At 40.1% G+C, this 12,139-nt stretch overlaps 1 protein-coding gene across 1 annotated transcript; it reads right to left on the reverse strand.

Moving 5' to 3' along the window:
• Positions 1 to 905: 905 nt before the first annotated feature.
• Positions 906 to 11,993, reverse strand: kcnv2a (potassium channel, subfamily V, member 2a). The gene is made up of 9 exons (XM_034210829.1): positions 11,868 to 11,993; positions 10,816 to 10,953; positions 10,007 to 10,185; positions 9,743 to 9,914; positions 7,758 to 7,949; positions 4,914 to 5,168; positions 4,079 to 4,195; positions 3,300 to 3,425; positions 906 to 2,061 (listed from the first exon to the last, which is right to left on the reverse strand). Exons 1-9 carry the CDS (start codon positions 11,991 to 11,993, stop codon positions 1,771 to 1,773), a joined length of 1,596 nt encoding a protein of 531 aa, XP_034066720.1. The 3' UTR covers positions 906 to 1,770.
• Positions 11,994 to 12,139: the final 146 nt, after the last annotated feature.

The raw sequence follows: 12,139 nt of genomic DNA on the forward strand, positions 1-12,139 counted from the left end.
TTTGAGTATTTAACTATCACTTACGTAAAAGCAGTAAGTAACCATTTCTGATAAGAATATTGATACCTCTGTCAAAAGATAACACACATTATGTAATGTTGTTTGTGATGTGAGAACCACTTACTGGAGTGTGCTTCTTGCCTGGAAGTTAATCTTTATAATCTCCTGGCTATAGCTTCACATTAATATCATGGCATTTTGCCTTCCTGCCAAGAGTTAGATTATACTACGAATTGCAGCAATTAGCTTAGCATAACGCCAGAAAGCAGGGTGAAACACAGCCTGGTTTATCAGGTAACAAAATCAAGCCTCAAGCAGATCTCACCAATCAAGATTATATACCTGTTGTTTGGTAGAACATAAATAATGCCTGTGTTTTAAAGGGCAGTTATTTGCCAGACTATGTATTTAATGGTCAGGAGAATTTACTTCCTGTTGCTTTCTTGGCAAATGTCACAGTGATGAGTTATTTTAAAACGTTTTAAACAGAGCCATGATTTCAGTCTCTGTGCTAAGCTTATCTCTTGTTGGATTTATATTAAGTGTTGAGCTATGACTGCTAGCCATTTGCTAATGTTACTCTGCAAGAAAGCAACATTTCCTATAGAGTACCTCCACCAAATCCTGATCACCTTATAATGCTTTTTGCTTTTAACCATAAAGTAACACTGTTCATATGTCAGCAGCTAAAACGACTGATTGAGTCAATCAGTACCTACAGCTTTGGGATTCAGTATGACACATGGTTTATTATTAAAGAGATGCATGTGGAAGATAAACAGGTCTAATATCTGTCGTCCAGATGTCCACTCTTCAACCTATGATCTATTTCTGACCCGTTCACGCCATGCACTCCTGATTCCTGGATTACTTGTGGGCTTTAGGGACTAATGGACTGAGTGTGTGTGTGTGTGTGTGTGGGGGGGGGGGGGGTAGATGATGATTGTGATACAGACAGCATTAGCATAGATTTCCAGTATTTTAAAAAATAGTATAATGATGAGTATAAATACAAATATTAACCAATATATTTAGGGTTTTTCTCCATCACCTTTTGCCAATGCATGCTGAGATAGCACAAATAAGCAAATATGGAGGATGAATGAAACGATGCATATAATGACAAAATATGCCCTGGAGCAGCATTTTGAACTCAAAGGTTTCTGAACTGAGATCCAGACATCTGGAGATTTCTCAGCTTGTTATTGGTTCAAATTGCCATGAATCCAGCAGTGTTACTCTGCAACAAAAACGGCCTGTACAGAATGTCACAGACAGTTCATTTAAAGCAGCAACTGGTTGCAACTCCACTGGATGCAAATATAAGCCTGATTGTATAGAAGTCTCTGAGAAAATGACGTACTTCTTATTTGATTTATTTCCACAGTAAACCTTTTCCTGACAGGTGTATGGTCTCACGTGCTAGTTTTCAGTCTTCTTCAATACAGCATGATGTTAAACTTATTAATAAAGCAGGGAGTGCTTTAGGGATTCAATTGTGACTGACAGTCCACTTCCACTATGTTGCCCATGTTTACGTCTCTGTGTCTTCTCACTTCAGGATAGTGTCTTGTCCAGCCGGCGTTTGGTTGCACTTTGCTCCAGCCTCTCAAACTACTGCCTCCAAAAATCCAAGATGGCCAAAATGCCAAACTGAGAGTTTAGAAACCAACATATGACGTCATGTTGACCATGTCCATAGTCAGTCTTTGGTTCATTTCACATCTCTGACTGTCACTCCTGACCTCCCACACATGTTACTGTGAACATCTAAAACCTTGTTGTATGCAGATGGGAATTCCTTGGCTGAACGACGTCCTCGCAGCAGTCGTGAAACCTCTTCGCCGCCCTCTTGGCGAAGTGCACCTTCCCGCGGGCCTTGGTGACGGCGGCGTACTCGTGGGACTTGAGTTTGGTGTAATAGTCGGAGAACTTGTTGTAGAGGATGGAGATGGGCATGCCGTTGAGGATGACGCCAAAGGAGATGCAGGCGAAGGCGAAGATACGGCCCAGGTTGGTCTCAGGGAGCATGTCGCCGTAGCCCACCGTGGAAATACTCACCTGGGGGATGAAAGACAAAACCAGACAATATTATAACACGTGGAAATACTTAAGACAGAATGAGATGTTGAGGACATGCTCATCTTTCTTATTCCAAAGACCTTTCTGTTTCTTTCGATGCAATATATTCACTTGTCAATATATTTATCAATACCTCTGACCCCCCCCCCCCCTCTCTTCAGTTTTTGTTTGTCTCTTCTTGTATTTTTCTTTGTTTTTGTTGTTGTGTTATCTCTGTCGAAGCGTCTTTGAGTTTTTAGAAAAGCGATAAGTGTTGTGTATTATTATTATTATTATTATTATATTTATTTATAATACGTTTTCTATTTTCAGGGCAAGGATTTCCCATTTTGACGTTTTGCCCTTGGTGTGACCTTAATTTAAAAAAAAAAAAAATCTTGGGGGAGAACAATAAGTGTAATGTTTTCAAATGTCATACGTTGTTTCCCTAATTCCCTAAAGTCTTTTTTAGAAAACAGTCTTAAAACATAATTTCACAATATAAGATATTCAAGATATTCAGTGTTTTCAATTTATATTGTGAAATGAACTATAAAAATAAAATGTAATCCAAGTCTTTCTTTAGTAGTTTTTGCTGTTACTGTCGGAAATTAATTCATACATTTTCTAAAGCCATAGCATAAAAATACAGGCTTTTATTGTGAGGCAGTGACAGGTAGTGTAAACGAATGTATTACCACGAATAGCATGGGTTACAGTTCAAATCAAAAAATTATAATCTAAAAAACCTACAAATTCGGAATATCAGACTGACTCGAAGGGAAAAAATATATAGATATAAAATAAACAATAATAATTTTAAAGGGGGATACGAGAAAAACTATAAAACACTCACATAATAAGCTGATTGCAAAACAGTTATATATAAGTATGTATATGTTTTTATTTGTGATTCAAGGCATTCAATAAGCTGTGTTTCTTTGTCTTGTTTTATTGTACTGCATGTACAAAAATGAGTCTGAACAAATAACATGAATGGACCAATAAAGTCAATACAAAAATAAAATATTGTAACGCCTAACCTCAATGCTTACAGTAAAGTAACTTCCTGAGTTATGTATAAGGAAAATCATCCGGGAAGATAATGGTGTTAGTCAGGGAAGACTGAGCACTGATCTGCCTCCCAGTGGATTAACATTGTAATCCTCCAGCATACAAACACAACAGATAGAATACATGTTGTTTGAACGTCATTGTGTTTATGTGTGTGGACTCACGGCGGCCCACCACCATGCGTGCGGCATGGAGGTGAAGTTGGTGTTGGGAACGTCGTGCTCCACCGTGTACACCATGGCTGAAAACATGAAGATGCCCATGCCCATGAAGAGCAGCAAGCAGCCCACCTGAACAAGGAAACATGTTTTGTTTAATATTTCCTCGTAAATGTAATGTTTTCGTTCTTAACTAAGGCATAATGTCTAAGATCCATCTAAATATACTGGCTACACTTGTTTATAATCAAATGCTGCATCCCAACTTCATGGTAAGGCAGAGCTCTTCTCACATCATTGGCTATTTTCTTTTTTTTGGCAAAAGTTGAGGATAGCACAACCTTGGTCAAAGTCCTATAGATTCCATAGTCCTCAGCAGAGTTAACGAAATCAGGAGACTAATTAAGGGTTTTTAGTTCATCCAAATTCAAGATGTCAAGAGGCCCTATTTGCTTTTTGGAGTTTTCCCTTTCCTGTAGTGTGTTATATAGGTTTTTGAGCATGTACATGTTCTGCAAAGGCTACAATCCCAAAGTACAAATATAAACCTGAAGATGAACATACATATTTGTAATGTAGTCTTTTCCAGCGAGACACAGGACTCAAGTCATGCAGAGCCGTAACATGCAATGAAAATTAAGCAAAAATATTCTAGCATTTTGAACCTTTGCAAAGCTTTGTGTGTTTTGTGCATACTATAAGATACAACAAAATGAATTCCTCTTTTTTTTGGTATCCATGTATAGATATGGCTTTTCTTTCACAAGCTGTATGTACAGTCTCACCTGCTGGTAGCACTGCCTCAGTGTGAATCCGAAGGCTCTGAGGCCGGTCGAGTGTCGAGCCAGCTTCAAGATCCTGAAGATTCTCATCAGACGCATGATCCTGAGAACCTGACCCACCTGCAGAAAACCCCAGAGGAAGAACTGTGTGAGACGAATCCAAACATCCCATCTTCCCCTCAGAGATGGCAGAAGTACACACATCCTTTACTCAAGTAGAAGTACAGATACTCGTGTTTAAAAATACTCTGGTAAAAGTAGAAGTACTGACTAAACTTCTTTACTCAAGTGAAAGTAAAGAAGCTTTGAAATGTACTTAAGTAAAAAGTACCCATAACTAGCAGCTGTTTTAAAGAGTACCTGACCTCCCTTTATATTAATAGAACAATAATGTCATTGTTAGCTAATGAATGTTTCCATGCTGAACAACGGCAAACATGACAACGTTTCCATTGGTCCCTCTTCTTTAGAGAAGACCAGGAAATGATGGATACACGGATCGTGTTCAAATCAATAGGCACGCAATGACTCTAAAGAATAATGATCACGCCACCAAACACACATTTAAACTAAAGGAACCAGCCTGTTTGGAAAATGAGAGAAGTAGAAGTACAAGTATTTGAGTTCACAGTAAGAAGTAGAAGTACAGATGAGTCAAGAAGAAGTAGAAAGTACAGGTGTTTGTGTTCAACATGTAAGAAGTAAAAAGTCGTCAGAAAAATAAGTAGTGGAGTAAAGTACTGATACCAGAAAAATGAACTTAAGTAGGCCTACAGTAACAAAGTATTTGTACTACTTCCCACCTCTGCTTCCCCTCTCCCATCAGCCCCCTCTTTACCTTCCCCAGCCGCCCCACAGTCTGGACTTCCTCTGAGTGCAGCTGTGTGTCGTGGTCCTCAAAGCACTCCAGGACCATCTGCAGGTAGTGCGGCAGGATGGCCACCAGGTCCACGGTGTTCAGCATGCTACGGGCAAAGCTCTTGAGGTCGGGGGTGCACACCAGGCGAAGCAGGTACTCCAGCGTGAAGAAGGAGATGCAGGACGACTCCACGTACTCGCCGTACGTTCTGCCGCTGAGCTGGCCCGACGGCGTCTGGAAGAACAATGAGCAGGTCAAGTTTTAGACAGTTTGTTTTAAAGGTCACCTATTATGCAAAATCCACTTCTTCATGTCTCTTCTTCATCAACATGTGTCCCCTCTTCTTCATGTCTCTTCTACATCAACATGTGTCCCCTCTTCTTCATGTCTCTTCTACATCAACATGTGTCCCCTCTTCTCCATGTCTCTTCTACATCAACATGTGTCCCCTCTTCTTCATGTCTCTTCTACATCAACATGTGTCCCCTCTTCTCCATGTCTCTTCTCCATCAACATGTGTCCCCTCTTCTTCATGTCTCTTCTACATCAACATGTGTCCCCTCTGCTTCACGTCTCTTCTACATCAACATGTGTCCCCTCTTCTCCATGTCTCTTCTACATCAACATGTGTCTCCTCTTCTTCACGTCTCTTCTACATCAACATGTGTCCCCTCTTCTCCATGTCTCTTCTACATCAACATGTGTCCCCTCTTCTTCATGTCTCTTCTACATCAACATGTGTCCCCTCTTCTTCATGTCTCTTCTACATCAACATGTGTCCCCTCTTCTTCATGTCTCTTCTACATCAACATGTGTCCCCTCTTCTTCATGTCTCTTCTACATCAACATGTGTCCCCTCTTCTTCATGTCTCTTCTACATCAACATGTGTCCCCTCTTCTTCATGTCTCTTCTACATCAACATGTGTCCCCTCTTCTTCATGCCTCTTCTACATCAACATGTGTCCCCTCTTCTTCATGTCTCTTCTACATCAACATGTGTCCCCTCTTCTTCATGTCTCTTCTACATCAACATGTGTCCCCTCTTCTTCATGTCTCTTCTACATCAACATGTGTCCCCTCTTCTTCATGCCTCTTCTACATCAACATGTGTCCCCTCTTCTTCATGTCTCTTCTACATCAACATGTGTCCCCTCTTCTTCGTGTCTCTTCTACATCAACATGTGTCCCCTCTTCTTCATGTCTCTTCTACATCAACATGTGTCCCCTCTTCTTCGTGTCTCTTCTACATCAACATGTGTCCCCTCTTCTTCACGTCTCTTCTACATCAACATGTGTCCCTCTTCTTCATGTCTCTTCTACATCAACATGTGTCCCCTCTTCTTCATGTCTCTTCTACATCAACATGTGTCCCCTCTTCTTCATGTCTCTTCTACATCAACATGTGTCCCCTCTGCTTCATGTCTCTTCTACATCAACATGTGTCCCCTCTGTGGAAAGAGACTCTGGAAGTTTCAGGAAAAAAGATTCTCTCTCTTTTTGATCCATTTCTATAAAAACCTGTCTGAAAATGAGCTGATCAGATTTTGGCCACTTTATGATGTCATAACGATTTTTTGGCTTGTGTAACCATTAGCCAATCACCAACCAAGTACCCCCCCCCCAGTTTATCACCTGAATCTCCTCCTAGAGCACCATTGTGTTCTTTGTAACCAAATGTCTCTCAGAGGGGCGTGGGGAGAGGCTCCTTATTTTCATCAAGTAACAGACAGAGAATCAGCACTTTGGAAACAGGGCTGAAACAGAGGGGATTATGGGTAATTCTGCAATGATCTGTTTGGAGTTTGGAGCCAAACACTTCAGAGACATGTTTTGTATATATCTGAGACCTGTGATATATTGATGAAAAACAGTATAATAGGGGACCTTTAATGTAAATGATTTTATTTTACAATTAAGTTGTGAATTATTATTTTTTGAATGTCCAGATTTTCATTCAAGATGCCCGTTTTTGTTGAACTGCTTCTATTTGTTTGAAAAGGAGATACATCTATGAATATAGCGCTGGATTATAATAATACTGTGAATACTCTTATGGTTATCAACACTGAAAAAAAACCGATTCATAATTATTGACCTTTCAAGATTACAACTTTGTCACATTTCTCTCAAACGGCATAGTTAATAACAAATAAATAAAGGATATCTAATCCTCTGGTTTCAAGAAAGACTGATTGTATAGAAGTCTATGAAAAAATTAAAAAAATGTATCAGATGTATTACTTAACTAAACCCTTTCCTAGTCATTTTAGGTTTGTAAGAATATCAAGATTTTAACTGACACGCTAAAATGCACGTTTTGTTTAACTGATCTTTCTTTTCTGTATTATTATTTTATAGTTTTTACACATTGGTTTTTTATTTATTTGTTTATGGATTAAAAACAGTTAAATCTATAAATATAGCCCTGCAATCGAAGAAAACTTTGACAACTCTCATTAACCTGCTCAGAATGCATTTGCTTTATCACACACACACACACACACACACACACACACACACACACACACACACACACACACACACACACACACACACACCACACACACACACACACACACACACACACACACACACACACACACACACACACACACACACACACACACACACACACACACACACACACACACCCACACACACACACACACACACACACACACACACACACACACACACACACACACACACACACACACACACACACACACACACACACACACACCACACACACACACACCACACACACACACACACACACACACACACACACACACACACACACACACACAGTAAACACACACCTTGTACTGCATCTCCTCCACGGTGTTGAGCGCCATGGTTACCAGAGAGATGAGCACGAAAAGGGAGGAGGCGATGCCCATCAGCTTGGCGATGACGGAGGAGAACGGCCTCTCCATGACGTTCCAGATACTCTTCCGCATCGGCCCGAAGACCAAGCCGTCGAATAACACCTCGTTCTCCTCCTCCTCCATCTGGAAGGGACAGAAATACATGCGGGTCAGAGAATAGGAAATATCTTTTTGAAAATGTGCCAACTCCAGCCAATAATATGACTTTAATGAAGAATAATCCTCGGTTCAAATACAAAGAAGCCATGGCAAAACCACAACATGTCCAGATCCAGCTTTATAGACCAACAACAACTCACTACCATTCACACACTGATGGTAGGGTTTTATCAGGTTCTTATCTAATGCTTGTCTACACATGCTCACACACTGCTGCCTTTGGGTGTCATTTTGGTCTCAATGTCTTTCCCAAGGACACTTTGGATTGAGGACTGAAGGAATTCAACACACCAACTCGTGAGCCAAGAAAACACAACGGGAGAGAAACTGTTACGCAAACTGCATGAACGTGGGACCTCTGTGATAGAAACATCTGTCCGAACCTGTGCCAAGAAAAAAAGCTTACTCTCTGCTCTCCATCTGTCAAGACGGCGAGGCGGAGCGGTGATTTATAATGTAGGTCAGCCAGACGCAGACTCAGCCAGCAGATTGCCAACTCAATCTCACAGGTTCAAATACAAAACATCGACTGCTGAACCACGGCAGCCCGAAGGTGGAGACCTCTTGATATCTGTATTTGCAGAACTACATAAGGAGACTGGAGGGAGAAAAAGTAATGTGTGTGTACAAAATATTATTACTTAGTTTTGAGGGGATTTTTTGTTCCACTGAGAACTGCCTCAAGTATGCTCTGTTTTTCAAATGTTTTTGTTGCACTGTTGGAGAAGCCTGTGACCTAAGATGTTCATCATCAAAACAACACTGAAGCTATGTACGTATGACTAATAAAAGCCTTGAACCTTGAATATTCAGGGTAACGTGAAGTTGAATGAACAAGGTTTAAGATCCCCATGCTACTGTATATATATCGTAGCTGCACACTGTTCCTAATACAAGGAACTGACCATTTAAAAGGGGACCCATCATGCAAAATGCACTTTTGTACGTTTTTTATACAGGAATATGTGTCCCCGGTGTGTCAGAAAACACAAGCCTCTCTTTTCCTCCGTACCCAAATCTCTAAAAACGGGGCTGCAACGGAGCTGATTATTATTTGAATTTTTCTGACGTCAGAAAAGGGGTGCTCCGCTTATATAGGCAACTCTCCACCTATCAGGGGAACGAGAGACCGCTCGAAAGCGCTGGAGACGCTGTAGTACATATGCCAGGCCTGTAGGTGGCGCTGTAGTCTGCCACAAAAGCAGAATCAGCCCTTGCAAAAACAGGGCTGGAAAAGAGCAAATAGAGCGAAATGAGGCATGGCTAAAATGCATGATCTGTTTGGTATTTTGAAAAAAAAACTTCACAGACATGTTTTATATAGGTATGGCCCTACAATATATGTTTCAAATATAGCATGATAGGTCCACTTTAAAGTTCACTCAATTAGAATCTTCCTCTTCCATTTCCAATTTGGTTTCAAATACCATAAAGTGGTGTTCATTTATAGAGAGTATCTTGCTGGACAAAGTCTCTAAGTGCCTTGAACTTTTATTTGCCACAGATTCTATATTTCAAGAGCCAATGAATCTGCTTTTCGTCAAGGGCGTTGCTAACTCACAGTCATCCCCACAGCATGCTTAATTCTATCTGAGTTGTGGCTAATACAGTGTATTTAGCAAACAGTCTGAAGGTTCAATGTTGAACACAGGCCTTGTGATAAGCACTCCTTTTCATTGAGAAAATACATTCCTATTGTGGTGATCCATGGAAATAAATAAAAAACCTTCAACATAAAAAGAAAACCCTCAACCCACCTCTGCTATCAGCTCTCTCTGTATCTTCAGTTGCTCGTTCAGCTCGTCCTGCTTCTCTTCGAAGGAGATGCGGCAGCAGCGATGGCTGTTTTTGATTCTGACGCCCCAGTAGTTTATCTCCTCCAGGAAGTTGTGGGGACACAGCTCGTCTTTAATGTACAACACTCCAGTTCTGATGGAGAGGACAGAAGAACAGGTCCATAATGATCCCATTGAGAAGAGGAAAACTCACTTCTTTCATTGAACAATACATCTTATTTTCACCTGTAGAAGTTGAAGATGTTGTGGAAGATTTGAGGGTCCCGGTCGAAGAAGAACTCGTTGCTGTGCACGATGTAGTCGTCACACAGATCCAACTTCCTGCTGTGGTCCTTGTACGTGGCCAACTGCCCGATCCGTGTCTTTGGATACTTGGCTGCTAACCTGTAGGGCACGTGGTACACCTGGAGGAGAGGAAGACAGGAGACAATCAGGGGAAAGGAAACTCTAAATAATGACAAGTAAGAGGAGAATTTAAGTAATTAAAGTGTGACTGGAACACATTTAAAAATGGTTATGGAGACCGGAAAAATACACCTCATAATTAATGACCTTTGGAAATTACAACTGTCTCCATTAATATGCCTCTCATTTATCAGCTGAAACTACATAATACCGTCACTGAAAAACAAATATATTCCTTTTACTGTCCTTGAAACAAATGATTTTTCGTGTATCAAATATATGGGTGTTGAAAATGAAGTAAATCTGGAAGTGCATTAAACGTGGTTTGCAAAAATAGGCCTGATTGTATAGAAGTATACATAATATATATATAGTATATATAAAAACAACCCTCATTTGATTTATTAACTCACTATACATATTCCTAATGAATTGATGGTCTCGATAGTTGTTTCAAGTCTTCTTCAATTCAGCATGGTGGAGTTAAATGTTAAAACTAATTTTCATGAACAGGAAATCTCCTGTGAAACTGAAATGGGTTAGTAAATCAAGCAGGAAGTAGGGTCGATTTCTCCTAATAGGCGATATTCTGGTCTAAGCACTGTTAGATAGAAGTTGAGTAAAGTTACCGTTCCTCCGACGTTGATGTTGAGATTGAAGTGTTTGGTTGGCGAGAGCAGGAAGTGGGAGGAAGTCACCGGCAGCCGGTCCTCCTCATCCTCACTTTCATACTCAGCATACATATCATAGATATCTCTGCCCAGCTCCTTCACAAATAACACCAAGGTTCATGAATGCAGCACTTTAAGCTTTGAACAAGGTGAGTGAGAAAATAAGGTAACGATTAAACTAAGCACAATACAACCAAGAAAGAATTTAACTATTTTAACATACTGAATAAAAACCACTGGGTTATTAAACAACAAAAATAAAATCAACAACAAAAAGACATCTAATAATCATATTGTAGACCTTTGACTGCATTATCTGCAGGATTTATTTCCTTTATGGATTATTTCTGCGTGTTACACTTAACCAATTAGTTGAATAACGGACGGAAAATGTATCTGGTTGTTTTTGTTATAAATTCTGTATTTTATTTTCTGCTGTTCTTTATTTTCAAGTTGTTTTTAAGTGAATAATAATCCACAATATTCATATCCAATAGATCATAATAAAAGGAAAATATTCTCTCCTCCTAGCTTCTCAAATGTGTCCATTTGCTGCTTTTCTTGGAGCTTTGAATATGTAATATCTTTAGGATCTAATGTCAGCCAACAAGAGGATATTAACAGACCATGTTGATGTCCTCAGATTGCCATGTTGAAGCTCTGCAACATTGATCAATACAAATATCGGTAAGAGCTAGCCTTTAATCCAACCAGTGTGTTGACCTTGAAACATAATCACTTGTCAATAACAGGATATTCTTGTATTTTGAACATTTTAAATATACAGAGGTTCTATATTTCTGAATATACATTTATTCGGGTAAATTACATTGGGATGTGATTTATCAAAGACAAAGTCAACTTTATTGTCAATCTTTCTGTTTGTGTGTACAGACAGAGAGATCAAAATACCGTTTCCCACAATCCCGAATACAAAAACAAATATTTATATAGAAAGCAAGGGATACATGGAGGAACATTTAACTCAAAATAAAGACGGAGTGTCTGACCTGCATGGAGCTCCATGGCTTTACAAAGTCCCGATAGTCGGCCTGGTCTTGGAGCTCCTGAGCCCCCCCGCCGGGCTTGTAGCTGGGGTACAGACTCCTGCTGCGAGCCCTGATGTGGGTCAACATGTCGCTCAATGTCTTTCAAACCTAAAATCCATCAACCTGTTTGTAGAGACATCCTGACACACACCTTGCACATGTGCACAAAACCTTGGTCACACACACAAGATGCACAAATGAGTAACCAGGCATTCATAGACGGGACATGTTTC

The sequence above is a fragment of the Gymnodraco acuticeps genome, unplaced genomic scaffold (genome assembly GCF_902827175.1).
Source record: "Gymnodraco acuticeps unplaced genomic scaffold, fGymAcu1.1, whole genome shotgun sequence".
In the NCBI taxonomy this organism is placed as follows: Eukaryota; Metazoa; Chordata; class Actinopteri; order Perciformes; family Bathydraconidae; genus Gymnodraco; species Gymnodraco acuticeps.